This window comes from Stegostoma tigrinum, chromosome 24 (genome assembly GCF_030684315.1).
Source record: "Stegostoma tigrinum isolate sSteTig4 chromosome 24, sSteTig4.hap1, whole genome shotgun sequence".
Taxonomy (NCBI): Eukaryota; Metazoa; Chordata; class Chondrichthyes; order Orectolobiformes; family Stegostomatidae; genus Stegostoma; species Stegostoma tigrinum.
Genome location: NC_081377.1, coordinates 12,360,772 through 12,387,311, shown reverse-complemented (window position 1 = coordinate 12,387,311; position 26,540 = coordinate 12,360,772). Strand labels below are relative to the sequence as shown.

The following is a 26,540-nucleotide window of genomic DNA, read 5'->3' as shown; positions in this document are numbered from 1 at the left end:
ATATTAATTAGGGAATTGTTGGTAGTCTAGATGTTGAGGATAACTCTGTACTGATTATCATAAGCATAGCGTCATGCAACTTCTTAGGAACTCCTTTGAGATCATGTGGGATCTTAATATCCTATTCACAAGCATGCGCCTTCTACAGAGCAGGACTCCTCTAGTACTGCACCAAAGTGTCAGTTTTGATTTTATGCTCAAACCTCAGCAGTATAGCACTACAGCCAACAATCTTTTGTCACAGTGATAACAGCACCATTACTTTCATTATAAATGACACCTTAATTGAGATGTACATTTGCAAATAGGAAATCTGGTAAAATAGCCAGGAGAAATACACCACATCACAAGATGTCTTTGCATAATGCTAGTACTTTATTGTTTTTTAATAGGTTTACAATTTTTTTCCTCATCTACAGCTTTTTTTTTCTTCTCTAAACAGGACAAAAAAGTCTGCAACAAAAGGTTATAACTCAGAAAATATAGGAAAGCATTTTAGAAACCATAAAGAAAAATAAAATGAGCACAAGACACAGGTAATACTCTTCATGGATCTTCCCTGACCTCTAGTTTACAGAAATATTTCAAGTACAGATTCTCCTGCTTTAACAATTATGGAATTATTGGTTACCTAACATGATTATATGCTGAGAGTATTGTTCTCCTGCAAGGTACTTTGCTAGGTTTTGAAATTAACAAAATGGTGGTTTGATTGCTAAAGAAGCTAAATTGCCTGTAATATTCAGTGATGTGTAGATAAGGTGGGTTTGGGGAATGGGTCTGGATAGGATGCTCTGAGGGTTGGTGTGGATTCATTGGACTGAAGGGCCTGTTTCCACACTGTAGGAATTCTATGATTCTCCCCTAGATTTACTCCTGCCAGGATCTCACTTCCAAAATGTATTGTCATGGGCATGTCCTAATTTATTTGATATTGGGCAACATATGCTTATAAACAGGATACAAAGTCCTTGTTATAGTGGAGGATTGAAAGGGTTGGGGCCAATGTTCCCTCTAAGCTGCACAGCCACACAGGGGGTCTGTAAATGGCGACTGGCAGGCGAACACATTGCCTTCCAGTTCTGGAAGTCACTGTCATCCACAGACCTTGGAAACCCATGCAGCAGCAGGACAACTGAGAGGGAAAAGTAAGGTTTTGGCTCAGATCCAACGATGTTCAATTCTGGAAACAGAAAATTTCCAAATTCCACACTATTGTTCATAACAGCAGGCCTGATTACACTTGTCAGTATATGAACAAGTTTGTATTGTTCATTGGTGGGCGAGGTAATGCTGCCACCTTATCATCAGAAAACTAGGAAGATTTTCTCTTGTGTCCAATATGCAGGGGAATGAAATCTCACCTCACATGGCTGTGTCTCTGCAATTCAATAATTTTGAAAAAAAAAACTTCACCAGGATATTTTGTCGCTTTAAAGCATTCATGCTATATAGTTCAGCTTCAAACACAAGCTCATACCTGATAGTTTATTTAACACAAAGAGAAACAGGTTTTATAAAAAGTCAAATAATACAATATCTTATCATAGTTTGTTTTTAATATAAGCAGTTTGCTTAACTAGAACAAAACCATTACAAATGATTTTGTAGTTCTGATTTTTTCCAGGTGCCTCTCGGAGGAGTCCAGTACACCAAGTTAGCAATCCCGACAGCCTGTAGACTGGCACATGGTGCCAATACAGCCAATTTCAACTACCATTCAGTGGTCAGTGCAGAATTGACTCCATGAATAATATTCAGTCATTGGATATAGATAAATAGTTTGAGAGCAATCTGACTGTGGGCACTGTAAGTTTAAATCATTTGCAAAAGACATCGAATGGGCAAACCAGTTTGCAGTTAAAACCTGAAACACTAAACTTTATTTTTGGTAAGATGGTTGAATTGGTGCTCATTGATTTCAATGATGTCAGGCCTACTGACATTGAGAATCATTCCCAAAATAGATTTAAGCACAGTTTAGAAGCAAGTTTGCAGCCTCCTTTCCACCCTTCATTTCCTGCAACAAACACCTCTGTTTTCTGCAAGTTAAAACAGCCAATTAAGAAAGCACTTGCATTATTAAAGATCCGTTCTTCTTCCAAAGGTACACATCCTGCCTTGCAAAGACTAATCAAATTGAAAGTTTCATTTAGCTAACAAGCTGCTCCTAAACGTGTAACAAATTTAATGGCTGATTCTACTTCAAACAGTGACATTAAGTTAATTTTCATTATTGAAATGAGCCATCTGCATTCACCACTGAAACAAATCTTTTCTATGACACAATCAAAGCGACAACTTAGCAAAGATACAATATGTATCAACATAACCAGCTTGTGGGCTCAGTGATGCTACTGGTTCAATAACAATAATTGATAACAAAACTGTAGTTTTATACAAGGCCCACAAGGCAATTCCTTTTTTACAATTTGTTTCCACTGAGTTCACATACATGTGCAGAAAAATTTACAGGTTCTGCACCTCCTCAAGCACAGCAGTGCCGCCAAAATAGATATAAACACCCATCTCACAAAAGTAAGTATCATTTGTGAGGACACCACTATACAGGAGTCAACAACTGTGACATGAAATGTATGGAATTCAATATGTACAGTACATGTGTTACAATATGTACAGTTTAACATATACATTGTACAACATATATTGATTGAAATATATATAACATAAACCAATTACAGCATGGATTACAATATGTACAGTGAAGGATGATTACAGTATGTACAATATTTACAGATTATAGTACAAATCATTAAAACTAAATGTAGAGAATACCCCAGCTGCTTATCCAAAGTTATATTCAGCTTGTGCATTTAAAAAATATGCTTACATAAAATTAGTCTTATCATATCACCTACAATAAAATGAGATTGTAATGCAAGAGTCACATTCTGCATTGATTAAAAAAAATTAGGTTTAAAATATTTTGACTGGACTGTTTTCCACAGACACTGCAGTAAAACCAATTCAATTAACAAGGATTTCTAGGAATATGTCTATAAATGTCATACATTAATGCAAGTAAAATCTGTAATTACAATCTATTTGATTGAGATTAATTACCACATTAATGGTAAGCAATTTGTTTGGATACACGAGTGAACTCTTTGTGATGTAGTACCTTAAATATTAGAGTTTTCAGATTTATAAGCTAGAATTGTGGCAGCTAACTCCTGTGGATCTAAAAGGTGTGGGTATTGTTTCATAACAGTATCCACGAGGTGCGGTTGGAAGATGGCGCACAGTTTCATGCGGGCAGTCTCCCGTTCTTCTGCACGATGGTCGTGTGATGGCCATTGGCTATTTTTCCAGTAGGGATCCATGAGCTGGGGGTCACATCTTTTCACTGCCCACCCACGAGGATCTGGAAGACTGCTTGGCCTGTTGTTCTGGTGTGGGTCAGGCCAACAGCTTCGTGGTCTTTGGGAGCCTGGCGAATTAAAGTCACTTGGCAGGCTGAACTGCGGCTGGATTGACATTCTGCCCATGGCCATGCAGCACTGTGAGCTACTGGATGGGTTTTGAGGAGGGTAACCACAAGCTCCGATTGATGGCATTGAATCATGGGAATGATAGCTGTATTGATGATGGTCTAAACTGTGGGTAGGCAAATAATACTGTCCACTGTTTACAGAGTATGGCTCACTGTGACTCTGAGATCTACAAGGCCAGATGTCAGAGAATTCTTTCTCAAATGACACAAAGCCTTCATCGTAACTTTTGTGTGAGTTTGAACACACTGAATTGGTCAAGGAGTTGTCAAAGGCTGCATGGTTAAACCATTCAGCGTTTGTTTTTGATGATCGCTTGGTTTGTGCAATTACTTTTAACATTGCACTGCTGTCAGGTGGATTTGCAACCTGTGCTGAGTATTGCCTGTCTGGGCTGAGTCTCTTCCCGGAGGTATTGTCACCTTGATTAAAAGTAGCAGGACCAGTTTCAGTATATGTCAGCCACTTCTGCACACTTGCCTTTTTCTCTTCTTTGTGTGGGTTTGCAGAGTTGAGGCTCTTAGTTGGAGACGACCTAGCTGTAGCACGGAGCTCATCTGCTAATGACCGTTGGGGCTGGTTAATTCGCTCTGGGTGATAGAATTTACACTTGATGCCATAAGTACATTTTTTACCTGGTAATAAAGGAAATGAAGATAAATTAAGTTTTTCTTTAGATTCTGTGCAAAACAAACAAACAATTTGCTATGTATGTGGTATCAAAATATATACATTAAGCTTTGGGGTTTCTCTTCTAAATCTTCATCTCATCAGTTCTCTGCACTTTTTAGAAAGGTTCAATACATACATTTTGACCAAATTTTTCAGGATATAATATCATTTTATGTGGCTTAGTGTCAATTTTTCTTTGGCAGACTTACAAAGTACTCTGGAGTATTTTACAATGTTAGAGGGATTATATAAATGCAATTTGATGTTGTTGAGTCATTTCATTGAAATGTCACAGTACATTTAGATCTTGCTCTTTGCCCCTTGCCTCCTTCAGTAATGATTCATGCCAAAGAAACAATTTTAATGGTACCAACTGCTCTTGGTCCCTTGGCCACGGGTCTGGCTTAGCTATGAAAAGCCAAATTTCATCCATTCTCAACCATCGTGCACATTACAATTTTCAAAGAGGGGGCGTGGAGATCATGCCAAACATGAACTCTAACTATCTTGAACTTGGCAATACTGATGCTAATTATTAAACCTGCATGAGACAGCCCAGCCAACTATAAAAGATTGTATCTCTGGTCTTCTTCATTCAGATGGCTCAGTGACTGACAGCAGTGAGCTATGAGTTAATTTTCTTGGACATTAAATAACATTCCTAAAATTCAAGTTTTGAAACTCATTAGTTTTGATTTGTAATCTCCAACAGTCAAAGAAGAACAAACACTAATCGAATTATGTTGAAGAAACACCATGCTGTCTTAAACAATTGGATGAAGCTTGGCTCTGTGCCTCTGCATTCCTACACTCAAGTCCCTGCAGTTGTGGGGAAGTATTCTAGAAACTATAGTCACAGGGGAGTATGCCAAATGCAACAATTGCCATATAGCCACAGACATGATATAATGTTAAAGCCAATTACGACCATTGGAACATACTGACAATGATCCAAAGTGAAAAATTTGAGTAAGGGAAATAATATTATTTCCTTGAGATTGGCACTTGAGCCACAGTGTGCTAACTTCAGTACAGTTCAATGATATCATGGAAATGAACCAAAGAACTTCAGGTGCTTGAAATCTGAAATAAAAACAGAAATTGCTGGAGAAACTCTGCTGGGGTGTGGCAGCCCCTGTGGACAGAAAGAAGCAGAAACATTGAGGTCAGTGAACCTTCTTCAGTTCTGAAGTTATGCTCGAAATATTAACCCTGATTTCTCTCCACAGGCACTGCCATAACTGCTGGGTTACTCCAGCAATTTCTGCTTTTGTTAATGACATCAAGCTTAGGTGATTTTCTCGCTTCCAGTGATAAACACTGCAGGGTTTTATTCTTAGTGAAGCAATTTGTAAGAAATTCGATGACATTACTATGAAGGTCGGTAGGGAAGTCATCCCCAGCATCCAGACTAATAATTTTCCCTTAATCAACATTACCAAAACGAATTTCATTGTCATTATCGTGATGCTGTTCAGTTGGTGTGTTTCTGTGTTGCTGTGTTTCCTACATTGCAACAGAACTTCAGAGGCTGATAAGTGTTTGGAATATCCTGTGTTTGTGAAAGATCCTATATAATTGTAAACATTTTGTAACATGATAGAAACAAATCTCTCCTAATGTATCCCATAACTATCCACCAAAGTAGGCTTACTGAGCCAGCCACGATGTTTTATCGCCATAATTACCATTGCTGTGTATCATTTGCTTTCCAGCTCAACCAAAACGATAGGTCTTAGAATGCAGAATAGTACAGCAGGCCCATTGTCCCACTGTGTCTGTGCCAACTATGATGCGTATCGAAACTTATCCCATCTACTTGTACATGTTAGTATCCCTCTATTCCTTGCCTGTTTCATGTGTCTGTCTAAATGCCTCTTAAACTTTGCTATTATATCTGTTTCTACCACCTCCCTTGGCAGCGTGTTACAGGCACATGTGTAAAAAAAATCCTCACACATCTTTAAACTTACCCCCTCTCATCTTAAACCTATGCCCCCTGATATGTGGCATTTCCACCCTGGGAAAAAGATTCTAATCCTCTCCCTCCATCTCTGCTTCCTAAACCTGTCTAAGGCTCTATCAATTTTCTGCCCTAAACTACCGCAAGGTTCATCTGCATAAAATAGCATGAACACACTTTTCCCATTGGAAAGCACTTCAGTTACCTAAATCTAAAGAGATTCCCCAGAAGTCAAATACCTACAGAGAACTGCTGAAATTTAACCAGGTTATGCCACTCATCATTCAGGTAGACAGGGAACTACACTACCTGCAAAAGCATTTTATACAGAGCCAAGCAGGAGCTGTCCATATGCCCACAGGCAACTTAACCACACTGTGGTTCATGAGTGGACAGGTAGGCTAATGGTCAGTGCCTGGGTTGTGATGTTAGTTCTAAGACCAAACCATTGCATACTGCAAACCAAAGTACTCACCGTAGGGGCAGTGTTGTCGCTTATGCTCTGGTATTACAGGCTTGATCCGTAGGAAATTATCTAAACTTGGCCCATGGCGCCCAAGGGGGTCATCAGGGGGCATGAACCTGCAGACCAGCAGACATGCATTCTTAGAAAGGGGCAGCTGAGTAACCATCAACAATAGCTATTCCAAACATTTTGCAACAAAGAAAATATTCCACAGGACAAGGTAAGATTGAAATAATCAAACCTGGTTAAGATCATTGATTGGATTAAGTGTAATAGTTCAATCAGTGTTTGTCCAATTGTGTAAAATGGAGTTAGAGGTCATGGGGCAAATGAGAGAAACCATGGCCCATTGACAAGTTAGCCCCAGCACATTGCTCTGAATCCAGTCTCAACCGGTTAAAGACGGTCACTCTTTTGCAGTTAAGAGTTCTCAGCATGTGAAGCTTCAAGATAATGCTGTGCACAATTTGGCACGGAATGGGAACACTGCTCTTGACGGAGACAGAGAAGATCATTATGGAACACCAAAATGATGTGCTGGTTGTCCTTCAAGGCTAAATCAACTTGCTGGTAATTTGTAGAACAGCAGTGAACCTGGGAGTGCTTCATATATGGAGTTAAGTGCGAAAGCTGTAGGTACTTTCCATTCTTTAGTTGTGACACCATTATAATGAACTCAAACAAACATTCATCAAATAAGAAACAGTTGAAAGAAAGAACAAAGATTAAAACTAAGAAAAAACTGTTCTGAGTCACTCTAGGACACTTGCACCACTTTAAATTATAACTTTGTCTCTTTGTGGTTGAAATAATCAGTCAATTTAAAAAATATGTAGCTCAGTCACTGGCCATTTCCAAATCTGGTCTCTTTTCCAACATGTTGCAACATGGAAATGTTCTCTGCAATTGCACAGTTGTTTTTAAAATAACTTGCATTTACCGATTTTTTTTTCAATTACTTGTTTCCTTGCAACAAAAGAAACAATAATCAATTCAAGAGATAGTAGGAACTGCTGATGCTGGAGAATCTGAAATAACACGGTGTGAAGCTGGATGAACACAGCAGGCCAAGCAGCATCAGAGGAGCAGGAAGTCTTGATGTTTCAGGTTGAGACCCTTCTTCAGAAAAAGGGTTTGAAGAAGGGTCTCAACCTGAAACGTCAGCTTTCCTGCTCCTCTGATGCTACTTGGCCTGCTGTGTTCTTCCAGCTTCACACCGTGTTATAATCAATTCAAGTTTGCTTTTTTCTTCTTTTTAAAGCATGTCTTTGTTCCAATAGTTCAGTTTGCTAGTGTTTGAGGTCAATACAACACACAGAACATGTGCCATGGAAACGGAGAACTTGCTTCAGTCAACGGTTCAGTGTTGGCTGAGAATCAGTTGCTTAATGTTATTACAAAATCCTGCCAAGCGCAAACAGAATGTGCTGGGATCTTTGATACAACAAGGTGTGGAGCTGGATGAACACAGCAGGCTAAGCAGCATCAGAGGAGCAGGAAAGCTGACGTTTCAGGCCTAGAACCTTCGTGCTGGGATCTGTTTGGATCATTTGTCCTGGTCACGTGATTGGTGACAATATGGGTCTGACCCCCAACTTTATAGTTTTGTCTGATTTGTCCTTTCATTTACCCAGGAGCACCTCTTTCCCACCAAATAAGAACAGTTAACTCTCAGATTTTTTTTGTGTCACTACCAGGTTAATGACAGTGAGTATTTCTTTACTATGATTTTATGCCTCATATAGTTGAAAGACTGGCTGTTAAGTCCTAAGAGGGTTGAATTGGTTCCAAGGCTCCATTGCAAGTTTGGAGTGACCTCAACCTTGAATAGGCAACATCCCTAGCTTAAGGTTTAAAATGCTTTGAATTGCAAAAATAGCACTCATTCATTATGAGTAGAATTCATGCATTTTGGTTTTAAAGTGTGACTCATTTTAAAGCAGTTCTCGTCGTAAGTGGATACCTCCCTGTTGGATTTGCAATTCGGCTTACTCTGATTATAAATCTCATTCACACGTTTGCCACTTGGAAATTGTTTGTTCATGTTACATATGTATTTAATTTTCTTTGAACTCTGATCTTTGTGCAAATATCTAATCTTATGTACATGAATTCACAGTAGTGTGGCAGCTTTGTTCATTGCTCGTAAAACAGAGCTTTGAGACCTTAAATGTTGCCATGGTTGTTTGAGATTTTGGATTCCGTTTAAAGAAATATAAAAAGCTATATTGATGAAATTCAGATTTTTGTATAATTCCAGGTATTCCCTTTGGAGAAGGTAACCTGCTGTTCTTACTAAGTCTGGCCTAGGTATTTGTCAACGTTTGGTTCGTGGTTAATCATCCTCTGATAAAATGGTTAATTCAGGTAATGATCCGGAACACCACCATGGTTCAAATTATTAGACAAGGTGATGAAACAAAACTGGAAGTTGCGGTCAGGTAATTATAGGTTTAAGTGCTAAAAGCTGTAAGTATTGATATATCATAGCTGTCAGTCTGAATTAATTGGCGGAAACACATGAGAGGAATGCTTTCTGCTAAAGACTGACTTACTTGTCATTCACAAATGAGTACATCAGCAGACGCTCTTCAATGAACTTCTTCCACTCAGGTTTTTCATTCTGCAGGTCCCGGTAGGTATCATTTGAAACAATGATACCATCCGTCTCATATGCCAGCTTGACAATAAAACGATCATCGTAACAGACGATCCTTTTCCCACCAACTCGCCGCGATGGCGTGAAGACAAGTATCTTTTTCTTTTCAAGTTCTCGAAGGATGTGTTGGTCTAAATGGGAATAAATTATGGATTAGCAATTAAATTGATTGCAAAAATAGAGTAATGTGGTTTTCCCGATAGTCTTTATTGACAGAGCTATGATTTACAGTACAGAAATTACTATATCCATCTAATTGAATGCTTATTTATGAGGACGAATTATACCCATCCAGAAAGCAGTTGACAGATTTGGAATTCTAAACTTCCATATTTATAAAGTTAGAAAAACTATCAGGTGATTGTGTATTTAACCTTGATTTTTCATGCAGGTAGCTCATTTGTGAAGAGCTGCTAGGGCCTGTGGAGCTATGTAGTGTCAAATACAATCAATATTCCATTCCACATTAATGACATAAATATTTTGGTTATGACCTGCTGATAATTTATTTTGAGTTCCACTCATTCTCAAGATGCAGAGTACTTTGAGACTACTAATTGAAAGTCAAATGATAAAGGAGTATCCTGGCATGTTTAGACTCTCAAAGAGATGACAATTTGAAGCTATGTCAAAGTTTACCGTCGAGCATGCTCTGATTAAGACGAATGCCCACATAAATGAGAATGTTATTGTCTGGCTTGTGCCAAAATGTTGGATTTCAACCAAGACTACAGTTAATTAGAACGCTGTGAATGACTGTCAGGCCTATCACATGCAAGTGAAAGCTAAATCAAAACTTAGTTGAGTTACCAAGGGGCATGAGAAGGAAGAAGTGTCAGATGGGACACTAGCTGAGGTGATAGTGGATTTGGGGAGGGTGGAAGGTTGACAAGGACGGTGTGAAGAAGGTCCCTGATGCTTGATAGTAAAAGCTAAATTGCACAAGAGAAACAAAATGCTGGTTTGATGACTAAGCACCAGAAAATACCGACTGCAGAAGGCATGAGGCTGTTACTAATGTTTAAAAGGGGGCCACAAACAGGCTACAGGCTTTCTGTTCACATATGCAAAGAGCCTAACAGATCATTTTAAACATGTCAGCCGTGCAATGAAATACTCCCTTCCTGCCTGGCTGAGTGCAGACCCAACAATACTCAAGAAGCTTGACACCATCCAGGACAAAGCAGCCTGCTCAAGTAGCACCACATCCACAAGCATCCACTCCCTCCATCACTGACGCTCAGCAGCAACAGTTTGTACAACTTACAAAATGCACTGCAAAAATTCACCAACGATCATCAGACTGCACCTTCCAAACTCATGACCACTTCCATGGAGAAGGGCAGCAGATACATGGGAACACCACCTCCAATTCCCTTCAAGCCACTCACCATCCTGACCTGGAAATATATCACCATTTTTTCATTGTTGTTGGGTCAAAATCCTGGAATTTGCTTCTAAAGGTGCTGTGGGTCAATCCACAGCACAGAGACTGCAGTGGTTCAAGAAGGCAGCTCACCAGCACCTTCTGAAGGGCAGTTGGCGCAGGCTAAAACATGGTCAGCCAGCAATGCCCACATCTCACATGAAAAAATGCCCGAGACAACGCTACTGACATGACAGGTGGCACACGTTTGGAGTAGAATATGCAGTCATAAGCCATCCACAAAATTGTGAAAAATAAAATTCTTGAATTTCATATAGTGCCTTTTCAATCTCAGGACATCCAAAAAGCACTCTACAGCCAAAGCATTTAATGAGCTGCTGTTATGTTCGAAATGCAGCACCTATTTTCTGCACAGGAAGCTCCCACAAATGACAACTTTTTCAAAAAAACTTTAAAAGCAGCCTCACACATTCTGCAATCAGTATTCTCTTGTGCTTTGACAAACAAGTAGTTTGTGTCTTTTGTACAATTTAGCTTTTAATATCAACCATCAATTACCTTCTGCTTATCATCCCTGCCAACCTGCCACCTGGCAATGAAGTAAATGCCTAGCTCATACAACAGCAAGGGCTGCAGGTAAGGTAAGCTATGCATGTTATTTACATCCGAATCACAAGGCAACCAGGAAACAATCAGATTTTGCCTGTTTAGTATCACGCCCTAACGTTTGGTCCACTGCAGTCACAAGCATTTCATTTACCCTTTGAACAAACGTGTGTTTCAGCATTGTGGAAGCTCAAAGTGCATACGGACAGTTAATCTTCTCCGAAAAGCTGAGTTGTAGTGGGCTCTTGTTTAACAAATCATTGACTTCGCACTCAGCAAGGACTGACAACCTGGAGTGCTCAACATTTCTTTAAGAGTTGTTATTTTATTTTGCTCTGCTCACAACAGTCCTGAATAAGGTTAACAGAGCTAGAGTTTTCAATACAATGGGATTAATGGGAAAGCAAGCAAGTGTCGAACCACCACCAGCAGATCAATTGGTACCTGTGATTGGCACATCGGGTCTTGGCTGCTCCTTCCTCCAAGATGGGACAAATGCAGTGATATCTTTATGACCTCTTTCCAGGAACCAGTTCACAGCCAGCAGAATGCCATGGCAGGAAAATACCTCTTTATTCCCATGACTGAAACACAAGAGCAGAGAAACTTACAGTTACAATGTTTACCTTACACTTCATCTTAAGTTCTGACAGCATTTAATCGGTGAAGGCATTCCACTCTGAATTTTACGTTGGTATGCTACAAAAATAGGAGCTTAGAGACTGTAAAATACAGGCAAAAAAAAAACACTAACATGTATCAGGCAGGCTGCTAGCAGATATTACGTCACAGCGCTGATGATTCTTCCGTTGCACTAAGACTTCAGTGTAAAAATGACACACTTCCACCCAATGTTTTTACCCCCTCTTATTCTTCTCCGTTGCTCAGTTGCCTTAGGCAGATAGTTGGTTTGAGATTTGGAAACTTACCTTGCAGGAAATGACAATTGAGAAACTGTCTCCACAAAGCCCATGGCTCTGTGTGCCAATGTACCAATTTGGTGAGTAACACTACCAGAAATGTGCAGCCGCATACAAATTCTAGCAACTTCAGCAACAAAGGCACGGAAGTGCTCAGCAGCAGTGCAGTTGTGGGCTTCTCTGGTTGCGTAATGCCGGCTACACTCAGACTTGAGAGATAGGCTTGGAATGCTTCAAATTTCAAAAGAAATTTGAGTCGTGATAGCCTTGGTTATCTAACTGGGGAATGTGACTACATTATTGGGAAGAATGGGTACATAATATATAGAATCATATCCTCAAGTCTTAACACATGACATTTGACAAACTAAAAACCTTAACACTTTCGATTCCACTGCTTGGAAACCATATTATAATTCAGTTCATCAATTCCAATCGTATAATATACTCCATAAAGCATACAGGTTAGAAACAGGTTATTCAGCATAACCAAGTCCATTCTGGTTTTTTGTCTTCTACTCAGGCCTGCTGCCATCTGTTCTCTTCTAAATCTATCATTATTTCTATCTATTCTCTTCTGTATTATGTGTTTGTCTGGTTTCCCTTTGGCACATTTATATAACTTACTTCAACCACTCCCTGTGCCAGCAAGTTCACATTAGTATCATTCTTTAGACAAAGAAGTTCTTTCTGAATTCAATAAAGCGACTATTATATGCCTAACTCTTTTTTTTCTCCTGACATTGCTCTCAGTTTGATCTACTTATCTATTGAAATTGGACATGAGCTCACCCAATTTAGGTCACTTGAAGTAAACCTATATAGTTAGATGATAAGAAAGGTATCATTTGTAAAGCCAAAAGAGGAGATCAGAATCTTGTTGAGATGACAGGGGTCTACTCGAGAAGGCCGTGACAGCTACTGGAAGTGCCCCCTTTAAATCCTGGTGTTTGTGGGCCCAGGACTACAGTACATGTTCTCTGGCAGAAGAGACTCTTGGGTTGAAGGTAACAGAAGAGGGCAGGAAGAATCAGAAGCAAAGGCAAAGGGTGGACTGCCTTATCCTACTTCCAGTTCTTTGATCAGGCAGAATCCCATTGACTGAAGGACCCCTGTCCAGCTCTCAGCAACCAAGCTGCCCTGCCAATTGGTTTACCTGATGTGTACACGGTCTGATTCCAGACCCGTTCAACTGCTTTGATCACAGCCTCAGGTGATCCTTAAATAGCCTCCTGAGGCACTCAATTGGCCTTAGGGTGAGAAAGTCAACACACTGCTTAAATAAGTGCCCTTCCTAACTCCAAGCACCCCCACTTTGGAGCAGAAGATTCTGTGCATGTGTGCTTGTATATGTTTATAGATATATAGTAATCATAATGCATACATTTTGATGCATACGTGAATATGTGTGCCTGTCATAGCCTTTCCATAAGATTAATCAATACTGCTACAAAATGACGACTTGACCCAGTATCAGTGTCTATTCTCACTCAATTTGAATGAGTCACCTGAGATCAATGCGCGATTGTATGAAGGGGATATGAAATAATGATCAAGGTATGTTGCAATTCCAAATTACAGGCACTAACTGTAAGAGTCAAAGTATATTTCACTAATCCCTGACTCAGTTCAGAATGAAATAAATTTCTCGTAATCCAGTCACAGTAACAAAAAGCTGGTGTAACTTGATCCCAAAAGCAACATTTTATGCAGGACATTTGTTTATGAAGGTTTGGTTTATTGATGAGTCAGAAAAATATAAATCGTGATCCTTGTTATTTAAAACGGCTGTAGACAAAACAATAGCTGCTCAGAGAGTTTGTAGCCCGCGCTGTATAAAGAAAACATGCATATGTCTAGATGTCCTGTTAATCAGTAAAAACTCTTGTCTTATCTCAAACAAAGACAGAGTTTGAGATGTAGGTTTATAGTATATTTTTATTATTTCAAAACTTTGATGGAATGTGAAGGGAAAGATTTTAGTTTTCGCTTCTGCAAAAGTGGCTTTGTTTTAAAATAATGATCAGAAAATAACTTCTGAGCAGTGAGTTCAAACATTATTTCCAAGAAGCTAAGTGCCTAAATCAAGTACCTCGGGGTTTAATTAAATGAAACGGTTGCATAGTTCAATTTTAATGACGTACAGAAATCAAACTAGGAGACATAATCAGGTTTCAATTAACAAGTACAGTTTCATACCAGTAGGTGGAGTTTGGTTTGTGGTTGTTCAGGGTTTCACAGCTAAAAAGAAATCTTAAAACTGTTCTAACAGTTGGTTTTTAAAGCTCTGTAAGGAAAAGTCAGTGACATTGCTGGCATCTGTGTCGCTTAGGGAGAAACAGTACTGGAAAAGAGAAAGCACATCTGGTCAATGCATAGAAAGTCCTAGAAAGGAAATACTTGCCCCCTCAACATTTAGGAGAGAAATTAGGGATAGGAGTGAAACTTCACTGGGGTGACTGTCTGGGAAACATATCGCTACGAAAAGGGTTGGATTTTTCCTTTTGCTGTTTATGTTAAGAAATGATAAATATCACTACATGATGATATGTAAATAGCTTTCTATTTTGAGCAATAAACTTTGCTAAAAATTGGTAACCTTGTATAAATAATTTCAGTGACTGACCACAGTGGAAACCAAATTGCAAAAATAAAACATATGCCCTATGAAGCCAATTTTCACTCCGATCTGACTGGTCCAGTATTACTATGGACTGGGGCCAAAATAAGTAAAACATGAAAATATTTAAAAAGACCACCACAATATCTTCATCTGAAGTTCTGAGAACAGATGTAAATTGACTCAAATAAACAATACCCGTTGGTCTCAGAAGGTGACTAATAACTTGATTTGAGTGATTTAGAATATTAATCCAAAGATTTGAGGTAAAATTAAATCTAAAAATGCCCTTTTTAATTCCAGTCAGAGATGTGATTTTATGATCTCTTCTTGGAATATTTTCAAGAAGTTAATTTACAATGAATCTGTTGTATCTTAGAAAGTATTGTTTGTTTGTGTAAATAGCAAAAAAAATGCAAGCATCACCTTGTAATGTGTGTCAGGGAGTGTTTATTTTGTACATTGAGGTCAAGCATAAAGTTAAATAGTGTTGTGTTCATAGATGTTTGTGATTGGAGACATCTTTGAACACTTCACAGCTAATGAAAGACCTAGGAAGTGCACTGGTGAGATATACTGAACTTAGCAGTCACATTATGCATAGCATATCCTACAAAGAACAATTTGCTCTTAGATAATGGACTTTTACTTGTTGATTGTACAATTTTGGAGCAGTGATGACTGTACCTGCATTTTTTCTTTTCATAATTGTACAATGAGATTGTTTTTATATCCACCTGAGGTGGCAGGCAGGACCTTGTTTTCATGCCTCAGCCGTAAGACAGCAAATTTGACAGCGCAGTATGCTCTCAGCGTTAGCTGGACTGTTAGCCTAGATGTTGTGTTCAACTTCTGAAAGTGGGCTTGAAGCCATGATTTCCTGAATTAGACCCAACCCATTAAGCCACAGCTGAAACAACGTGATGCTGTGTGACAAAACAATTTCCTCTGATATTTTATGACACATGAAAGTGTAACCCCCCCCCCGAACATCAGGACGTCAAAACAGCCTGCATCAGTCATACTTGTTCACAAAGTGTAATAATTTCCTAAACTCCAACCATTGTAATTATTGTACAGTCTGAATTTAGGACACTCGGATCACCTTAGACCTGAAACGGAATTGATGTCAGATTGGTAACATGTTTCCTCAAGGGAAGCAACCATGCAATTATATTACAAATGTCCTGGAGAGGATGGAGTTAAAGAACAATAGCCAAAACATTTGGTGACCTTATGCCATTTACAGGCAGGCAAGTAATGAGGAAACAACTAATCCCATTTTATTTTTGTTTAAAAGAGTTTTCCAATTTATTACTGTTATGAAATGACCAAGATCATTCATTAGAAAAACTTTATTCTTAAAGGAAAACCACCTACAATGAATTGGCAAATGCTTTTGAGTTTACCTACAGACACTGGGAAACATCTTTTTAACCAATTGTCTCATTCATTAAGTTGGATAGTGGTTGAAAGCCCTTCCCTTCTCAGTTTAATGAGAAGGGGGCAAGAGAGTTAAAATTGAAGCTCTATCCTATCACCCATGTCCTGACTACATTCCTATTTGCGGCTACTGACAGACTTTGCACGTTTGCAGCAAAAAGGCCAGATATGTATGCAAAACCTTGCAACCCATGACCCAGAAAGGATTCAGAGATCACAACTTTCCTGTTCAATCATAGTCAGGCACTGCACTGAATAAACAGGATCAGAACCAAGTGAAGATTAGGGACAGGAAGTTCATTTCTACAAGATATTATTGTGTTCCCCATGAACCAGCGAACTCACAATAGGAAACACTTTCATTGGGCTTCCTGCTCCAGCCCCATTAAGTCCCACATGGTCACCTCAGGTTGCTCCACCACAAGCCTAATCCTCACCAGCAAAGGCTCTTCCCATGGATTCTCGACTGGCATCTGTTAAATTCTGCTCCTGCTCACTGGAATTAGGCAGCAGATTCATGTGGTAGATGCTAATGAATGTTGGTTGTCAATGTGACACAGGTGTCAAACCAGTGCACTCATGTGAATTTGACAAATGCCCAGCCATGCCAAAACTGACCTCAGACCTTAAAGTTAATGATTCAAGAACACATGCCAAACCATAACTATGCAGCGTTACTGAATGGATGCAGCAAATAAATCTGTTGCTATTTGTTAGCACTGTTAATCTTACTTGAGTGCTGCTTTTCATTATTTCCTCCTCACTTCATCTTTGTTGGAATGAATTGTGCAATTCACATTGAAAGATATCTTGCCATAATTTTGTAATTATTTAATGCTGCTTTCATTGATTTGTAATACAGAACACCTTTTCTTGCTTCAAAGGGGTGTGTCTTTATTGTAATTGCAAACAAATTATGTTACAAGCAATTTGGTACTTTTTAGTTCACTTCGTTCACATTGCTTCAAATGTTTTCTGAAAGATTTGTGAAACACTTTCTCAAAGATGTGTTTTAGGAGGTTGTTCACCAACTTTCTTTCATTTAAATTATTTGAGAATACAACTAAACCTAAGAATGCAAGTTCAATTACAAGTTTGCATTTTCTAAATTAATATCTTAAGTTGAAAATGCAGGCATTGTTCAATGGGAAACAAATTCTGTAAAAAGGATCAGATGAACATGATGCATTAATCCTCCAAATCAGTAAAACAGAAGTTGAGGATAAAGCACAATTTAATCTCTATCTGTTCTAAATTTCTTGCTAAAATTGATTTCTGAGCTGTGATTGATCAATTGTCATCATTAGTTTTGATGAACAAGGAAGGAGAGAGTGAGTTTACTTTGGTTTAGAATTTCATTTCGTAGATTTTGTCGTGAAACTTTAGTTAACACAAGGATTACTTTCATGTTGAAATTGGACACCTCAAACCTGGGCTCAACTTCAAAGAGCTGCACTGTTTTATGTCAGTATCTCAGAAAATTTCCTTGGTCACAGAAGAGCTAAATCCATGCTTGTCCAGATTTGTTCTGTTCATGGTAACACCCATTACAACAATGCTTAAAGCAGCTGCTTTGACTATGGTCCATTTTGACGGAATGGTTGACGGACCTATCACAGAATTCGAAATGACAGTGGTAACGTACTGTGGGAAAAACCTTCCAACTCCATAACGACCCAGAACTTTGGCGGTGGGGGTGGGGAGGGGGGTTTGGAAGAGGTGCTGGAGAAATGACAGCAGAAAATTTGTTTGAGGAGACAGATGGGAAGACCTTTTTTGCTCCTGACTCACAAGCAAGGCCTCTAAAAGCACATATCTACTTTCCTTTTGGTGACTGTTTTCCTGAGACAAGACAACTGGGTAATCAAATAAAATTAAACAAGCAGTCAACATATAATGCGTAGAGCCAAATTTAAATTTGATAATTAAAAGTCTGCAAAAACTCATTGGAGTCAGCCCCCTTAAAGGTGCACAGTTATAGGCTCATCTGCAGCAGGCGGAGGTCAGACTTTGCAGAGTTAGGAATCTAATCTGCCAGAGGACCCTCCCTCTCGCTCTCTAACCAATTATGGATGTGTCTATCCCATCACCGTGAGGTTGTGGTAAGCATTTCAATGTACAGGCAGTGACTGTCTCTGGAATCCTTCCAAATACACAGCCTGGTAACTGACACAGTAAGTTCACTTCTACAACGCATGCCAAGCTGAAAATTCCCCTCAGCAGGAAGTACAGCCAATTTGCATATAGTTAATGAAAGATTTATACTTGAAAACATGTGCAGTTGGTGAGTCAGCAGAGGGTCAAGGGTAATAGAATCAATACAGGAAACAGGACTAGATTCCCAGAATGTCAAATGGTTCCCGGAATTGGCTCATTAGCTTGAAGTTTGCGCAAAGTTTATAGGCAGAATTATTTTACAACCATTATAATTCCTTTCCACATTCCTAGCCTCACCGTAGCAAGGGTTTTGGAAATCAGGTACTATGACTCCTGAAACAGAAGAGTCAGACATATACTATTGACCACATACCATGGACCTCTCTCCCAGGATTGGAGAAGGGGGAAGGAATGGTGGGTGGAATGATTATGACAACCAGTAGAAGACCATCATTTCCACCGGTGAATAAGACCATGACAATGTGCATCATTAACATGCTGGCAGTTACACAGGACATGTGAACAGGGAGTGGGCTATGGCTGCTGTCTTGTTAGAATTGGGCTATGCACAGCCAGCTGCTGGCTGCTCAGGTACATGTGGTGATTGAGACTCAGCTGAGAGAGAGGTGTGGGCGAGGCGGGGAAACAACACAAAACAGTGACAGAAATGCCACAAACTTTGCTTGAGGCCCTGTAGAAAATTCCAGTTCCCCTTCCTAACGTCAGCGCTAAAACCACGCATCACATCAATAGGATGTGATTAGAGATGAGCCTACTGGCTAAAGGCAGACAGCCTTACGGGTTAAGAGTCAAGCTGGTGGGACAGAAGATTTCCTCTATTCAGAAAAATAAATCCCCTGTTCTCCAATTCTTGACCTTGAGAATTGAAATTGAAACATTTACAGTCGATCAGAAGATAGTGGGGGATATACCTGCATGTCTGCTTGCAGCAGTGGAGTGTTGATGGTTAACAACTTGTCTCTGCATTCTCCAAACATGAACAGGCTAAAAACCCAACAACATACCTCATAGCAACATTGCTGCCATCAATAACAATTGGTCGCAAGTTGACTTCCTGCTCCTGGTCTTCAGTCACTGGTCCACCAGCTGGGACTTTGACTGAAGGACCTCCACGAGGCACCAGGATGTGTCCTGGCACTTCCTCTGGTGTATGTTCCTTTTCCACAGTGCCTTGTGCCTTCACTAGCTCTCCGAGTATGGTGTTGGTATCGGCATTATTGTCCATCTTTTGGAAAACCGTATGAATCTGTTCTGCTGAGTAACCCAATTTACGGAAGAAGTCCACTTTCATCTGCAATTCAGAGGAGTCAGGGAAATTCTGTCCTGGGTATTCTTCACTGTCTTGCTTTCTCCCAAGCTCTGCCTCCAATTTATTATCTGTTCTGGATTCTTTCGAACTGTTACTTTTCCATTCATTATTTGATTGAACTTCACTGGAAGTCAGTTTCTGCTTGGTAGTCTTAGTCCTTGATGGTTGAGAGGAATCAACCAGGAAATTCTTTGTCCAGTTAGGGAGATCCAACGAAGTGTTATGGCTGTATTGAGCATGTTCTGCCAAATTCATGTTCTCTTGCAGATAAATCCCACGTTCTTTTAAATCTAAACCCTGGGAAGAAGTAGAGAGAAGTATGTCTATATTACAAATAAAGAAAACTTGATACTTTAAAAACAATGTCATAAATATTAATCACAGTGCAAAGTCCTTCTTTACTCAAACTGAACTAGGAAGAGGGCACTGAGTTTACAAATTAGAGCCTTTTACTTACAAACCCAGCTCTGTTGTAGAAAATGGCAAGTTCCCAGAACTTTAACAAATTATGCTTAAATTTTTACTTGATGTTTTAACATAACCAGGTTTTTGTTCAAAAACTATTCAAGCATTGCTGGTATACAGAATAAATTGAACATACTTTGAATATTTGCCTCATATAGTATGTCAGGAGCATGCAAAAAGCTAGTTTGCATGGAGTGAATGACCCTTTGGTGTTTAGTCACAATGGTGTTTGGCAAAGATTCAGTTACATACAATCGAAAAGCTGTGAATGCTGTAAATCTAAGCATTGTAACTGCTGAGAATGTTAATCAGGGCTGACAGCTTCCGTACAGAGAAACAGAATTAATTTTCAAGATCTTCCACTATCAGGAGATATGACGTGCTGAACTTAAGTTGATGTGATGTGTCAGGACCCTGAGGATGCCCTGATAATGTGCACAGGAGCAGTAGTTGCTCGGCATGTTCAAATTCCTGATGGACTGGTTTGCCATGGATTAGAATAGAGAGCAGGATTTGAATTCTGAGAAAAGTTATTGATGGGCTCTTCCCTCCACAATGCTGCTTGACAGAGTATTGCCAACACTTACTTTAAGTCACAGCTTCTGTTTTACCTAACTGAGACTAAATTAGAGGTTTCAAGGAATGAATGAATTAACCCATTTATACTGCCTGTACAAACGATTCATCTACTCTGCAAGATAACCTCCGCAGCAACTGGACTGAAGGCTGCACATGCAGACCTATGTGTGTGCACATTTGTCATTCTTGTTCTCATTGGTGTCCATCTCAATGCCTGATAGAATCCAAGGCTGATAAATTTCACACGTTGGGGGTGGCTGGAATGGCCTCAGCCACTCCACTCAAATCTTTTGGGCTCAACAACATCAGTGGGAGGAGAACAAACCAAAAATCGTAGCACATAACGTTTGCTGGTAATATTCGATTGCATTTCATCACACTTTGCTCTGTTAATATATTTTTCAGTAAGCTCTTCATGTATGTAATACCGAGACATGCACAAACAGATTGAGAAGGTACAGAATCTTGATGTATGCAATTTGGTCACCAAATTTCCTGCACTACACCAAACTACACTTGCAAGGGTTTCTTTGATTTAAGCAGTTGGGGTATCCTGTAGTTCTGAAAGATGTTTTATAATGCAAAGGGATTTTTAAAAAATTATATTGGATACCAAAAATGCATGAAAGATAACTGGATAACAAGCGCTCACATCTGCTGCTAAAGCTTATGACACTTTTTATTTGTACCCATAATCTTTACAAACCTCAGTTCCTCGGGGCCACAGCTGCAAGTGTTCCTTGGTTTTACAGGTGAAAACATTCCATGTAACTTCTAATGACATAACCTCTTGTATATTTCTCAATCACAAACTATAGTCTGAGATCAACAAGCTATAATTCATATTTTCATAATCATAAATGCAGTCATCTACACCAACATAAAAATTTTAGAGTAGCCATCTTTTCACAATAATACCTTCATGAAACATAACCCATCCTGATTTATCCATCTCTTGTCAAACTGTGGTTTATTTTAGCGTATGCAAATAAAGGTCTCCTGACCACACCTGCATGGTTTATTTGGATCTGCATATCTTGTTTCCAAGTTATTGCGATCGTAACTGATTCACCGATTGCCCTTTGAATGATTAAAACTTTTACTGATCTACCACGTGACTGGCCTGTGCTCTTACCTTGCCTATTATTCCAAGCTGCAAAACATATTTACAAGAGCAATCTTTGCCCAGTGCTGCATAATTGTGATAAATGCCCGTGTAACATGTTGAAATGTCTCAAAGTCCTTTCTTTCAGTGCTGCGCCAAATTTGGCAGTCTGCACAGCAGCAGAAAAAAAAAGTACAGCATAGTGTCACTGTATTCCTGATGCTGTACAAGTGAAGATATGTCTTAAAAAGATGACATCTGCTGAAATTTTTTAAATATTTAGATGATTTAGAAGCTTAGCCAGAGCCATTGGAGAGCTTTGAGGATATGATTGTGGCTCAAGCATTCCAGAAAGTTTGGCTGAAACGCATAATTAACTGATGCCCAACCCAAGAATGCAACAGGACAGACTTAAATCTAATATAATGTTAAATTCTAAGTTGATCATTTTCACTAAGTTTGGTGTCCTACTTTCAGTTGCAATAATCCAGTAATGTTAGGAATTGATTCCTTGTCATGGTGCACAGTCATGCTGTGCACTGGGAAAATCACAGCGTTGATGAATAAATACATCTGGTTAATTTATGGCCTTATGGTGATGCAAAGATTGGATGGAGGCATTTCACCAGAAAAAAGAAAAAGAAAGCCACTCAACAAGGCAATAAAATCCACTTTCTAGTTATTGGCTCACTTATGAACATTCCATGCTTTCACAGGCAGAATACCTGAAACTTATCCACAATCGTTGTTGAGGTGAAACAGTCTTTTGGTTGGGGGGGGGGGGGGGGGGGGTGCAGGGGGGGTGGTGACAGGAGTTGGGAGCCCTCCTATCAATAATGTCTCATTCATAAAATAGAAGGTGCTCTAATGCTAAAGTCAGTAACTGGTAAATCACTGTGCTTTGGTCAAAAATAGCTGCCCATAAGTTCTGGAATTCCACCGAAACTATTGATTGAAGTTTCAAGCAATTTCTTTAAAGAGTTTAACCTATTGTTTCCTTAAAAATTGGTGTTCAGAGGAATAAAACTAGAAGAAGCAATCCAATCTGGCTTCACTTATTATCACTTCTAATAATGTTGGACACTACTCTCCTAGCCGTAGCTGTCTATGAATTCTAGGATGGTCCCAGAGTAAGAGATAAAATTATTTCCCTCCTATGTACACAGATGCCATTTCGAAGCTCACCCAAGTGTTTCTACCACATTCCAGATCAAGTCCTGCTCATCCTGGCTATATTATAAATAGCAGGATATGTCAAATTGGCACTGAGCCAAAGAAGTTATCAGGAAAGGTGACTAAAAGCTTCTTCAATGAAGTAGTTTGTAAAAAGCACTTTGGGAAAGTGGTTGGAAGCAGAATGGCTGCGGGTGGTAATTCTAGAACTTAAGATCATGTTGACCTTCCATCCTTCTCCTCAATATGTACAATATGCCAGTGACGCCAACTATACTTCAGCATCTTGGATCTAAGATAATGGAAAAAGAAAATGATAACTGACCAGCAAAAAAAACCCTCAGGTTAAAACTGTGTAGGAGATTCTAAAAGAACAGGCACAAAGTGAGCAAAACAGAACACCAGGATTTCAGGGGCAGAGGAAAGAATGAAATAAAGAAGGTTTTAACAGACTTAAGATGGAGACATGAGGACATCATGGAAGTGAAGCTGGGATTCTAAGGGGCAGGGAGTCAAGTGAAAACTGACAACTGAATCAAATGATCATGAATACAAAATCACTCAAATTATAATGATAGCTAACCTGAATGAATAGATAAAACAATGACTTCATGGTGTCTAAGCTTCCTCCATAAAAAGTTGGTTCTATGATATTAGGTTAAAAGCCAATTAAAAACACGTGGTTGTTGAGTAACTGATTTTCTGCACCACTGCAACAGTTTCTCACAGTAGCATTCCAGTTACAACCATTCTCAGCTGCTGTATCAATGACCTTCCCTCTATGTAAGATCAGAAGTCTGAATGTTTACTCTTCATTGCTTGGTGCTTACCACTGTTAATAGCTCTTCAGATAAAAAAGCAAGCCTGTATAAATATGTAGCAAGACAGACAATATTCAGGTTTTAGTTGATCACGAGCAACACAGTGCCACACAGGTATCAGGCAGTGACTATTTCCAACAGGAAGAAGTCTAATCTTTTTCCTTTGCCATGCCATGTCACTGCGATCATTGAATCCCCCACCTCACCAACCTCAATATGCTGGGGTTTACTACTGACCAGAATCTTAATTGGTCCTGTCATATAGATAATTGGGCCAACTGAATAGGTCAAAAGCTGGGAAATAATTCACCTCTTGACTCCCTAAGGTTTGTCCTTGCAAGTGATTCTAACAGAATTCAAGAAACTAAATACAATCAAGGTACCCCACTGCTTGATCCCAACCACAAGATATTCAATTATTCCATTAATATCCCCCCGCAGTGGTAAAGGCTTCTATTGTATACTGCAGCAGCTTGACAAGGCTACTTCAACAGCACCTTCCTCATGCTACAGCCCTGAGGTGTAGAGTGCTCTTCAAAAGATCACCATAAGCAGTGCCCCCTCAAGTCTCACATCATTTCCTCTTGAAACTATATTGTCATTCCTTCACTATCACTGGATCTAAATCCTGGAATTCCATCCATGATAGCATTATGGGTGGAAATATACTTCATAAATGTAGCTCATCATCTCTTTCCTAAGGGCTATTAGGAAATGGTAACAAATGCTGGCCTTGCCAGTGACATTCACGTCTCATAAATGAATCAAAACTAGTTGGTTTAGTACGGGCCTCTGACTCTCTTGGATCCAAGACTGAATATCTGTCAACATGTCAATTACCTGCTTCGATTAAGCCCCGCATTAAAATGTAGAGACAATTCTTAAATTAATACAAGACCAAGAATAAAAAAAGCATAGTTCTTAACATGGAGTTTTAACAAGTTCCACAGTGACTAACTGGAACTTAAGAATTCCATTTCCCTTTTCCATTGAAAAGAAACTAATGGTTATAATGGAGGAAACTGAGTTCCAGTTTCATCAAATCTATTTTTTCTTTAACATTTACACTTTCAGGAACACAGTTCAAAAGTTTGTCATATGACCAATAACAGCTGATACTTAAAAAGAATCTTTAACATAGTTGAATGGCCTGGGGCTTCTATATGCTGTGATGAATGTTTAACTCTTCATGTCTAAAGTCTTTCTTATACATTTCAGCTGAACATTTTTGTAGTGTTTCTGGATCCAGAATGCTGCTGAGAGCCTACATGACAATGAACTGTAGGGCTCCTCTGTCCCTTCTGTTCTCATTCCTTTTATCTCCAGTCAAGAAATAAGACGGATAAAGCTGTGGAAGGTGGGGGTGAGGGAGAGGTTGCTAGCAGGAGTTTCTTGACCATTTCTTCAGGATTTTTCTGAAGAAGGGTCCAGATCCGAAACGTCACCTTTCCTGCTCCTCTGATGCTGCTTGGCCTACTGTGTTCAAGCATCTCTACACCTTGTTATCTCAGATTCTCCAGCATCGGCAGTTCCTAATAACTATGTTAGTGTTGATGCTTGTTTCATTCTACCCACGTAAATGCTTTCCTTCTCCCCCTCATTTACAGCTTTTCTCCTTCAATATACCAACTTGCTAAAACAATTCCTTGCGTGAACCAACTGTACACAGTCAAATTCGCAAACACGTCAGATTGGACAGGAAATGGTTAATACTGGAAACAAGCCAGAACTTGACCTTGTTGGCGTTTAAGAAGCAGATAAAAATAACGTGTAAGTACACACACATGAACATTAATTCTCGAAGTTAAAGCATGGGTTGAGAGCTTAGTGGGAAGGTGGTTTCCTTGATTCGGTCATTTCCGCGCTCATGTACACTTTCAAGATTAGTTTGTTCCAACACTCATCTCTTGTTTGTTAAGGTTACACGTACTGGTTGTGCAAGAACGCCAAGCCGCCTGTATCATTTCTGACTCTTCCTTCTTGTAATGCACACCCACCCTTATGGGCACAAGACACAGCATGTGCTTCGCTGCTAACGTTCATGACAATTACCGACAGAACACGAAGACATTCTGCTGCTTTATATAACTTTTTTTCAGTCAGAATGTTACCACCAAACTTCACTTTCAATCAGCGACTCATTCAACATGTCTCACACGCTCTCTTTATTTTCCAACGGTACCCCCACTGTCACAGTTTAAACAGCAATGCAAACAAAATAAAACACGTCCCTGGCATTATGAACTAGTTTATATTCCATTTCCAGTCCCCAGAAATTAATATGCTCATGATTTCGTAAAAGATGACATATCTTCAACACATAAAAAAGCATCGGTAATAAAAGTGTGTAGCTGCCACCAGCATGAAAGCCCAGATCAGAACAGCCCCGAACTCGGTCCAGACTTCATACTGACGAAGTCTTAGCAAGTTCATTTTTACTGTTGATGTCTTCCCATTTTACACAAAGTGGTGTAAAAATGTTTCCTCAAAGCACTGGAAGTACTTTAGGCCTGTTACCTAGCCTTGATGTAAAAAATGCAAAGGTGTAATAGAATACTTACCAAACTCTGTTTGCACGGTTCTCCATTTACCAGTCCCAAAAGCTGCATTCCATTCACACCTAAGTCTGTGTGTTCAACTGATTGCTGGCCTGGAGTCATAG

General features: G+C 39.4%; 1 protein-coding gene across 1 annotated transcript; it reads right to left on the bottom strand.

Annotated features, from left to right (window-relative positions):
• Window positions 1-376: 376 nt before the first annotated feature.
• On the bottom strand, window positions 377-26,538 carry LOC125464828 (ribonuclease ZC3H12A). Its single transcript, XM_048557643.2, has 6 exons — window positions 26,440-26,538; window positions 19,431-20,032; window positions 11,710-11,849; window positions 9,169-9,403; window positions 6,623-6,729; window positions 377-4,147 (listed from the first exon to the last, which is right to left on the bottom strand). The coding sequence occupies exons 1-6, from the start codon at window positions 26,536-26,538 to the stop codon at window positions 3,144-3,146; spliced, it is 2,187 nt and encodes a 728-aa protein (XP_048413600.1). The 3' UTR covers window positions 377-3,143.
• Window positions 26,539-26,540: the final 2 nt, after the last annotated feature.

Bases quoted from the DNA above. Each gene is read 5' to 3' on its own strand.
- LOC125464828 (XM_048557643.2), bottom strand. From the start codon at position 26,538: ATGACTCCAGGCCAGCAATCAGTTGAACACACAGACTTAGGTGTGAAT. The intron at 20,033-26,439 runs GTAAGTATTCTA...ACTTCTTCCCAG, and splicing joins AACCGTGCAAACAGAGTTTG to GGTTTAGATTTAAAAGAACG. The intron at 6,730-9,168 runs GTAAGTCAGTCT...GCTGGTCTGCAG, and splicing joins TACTCATTTGTGAATGACAA to GTTCATGCCCCCTGATGACC.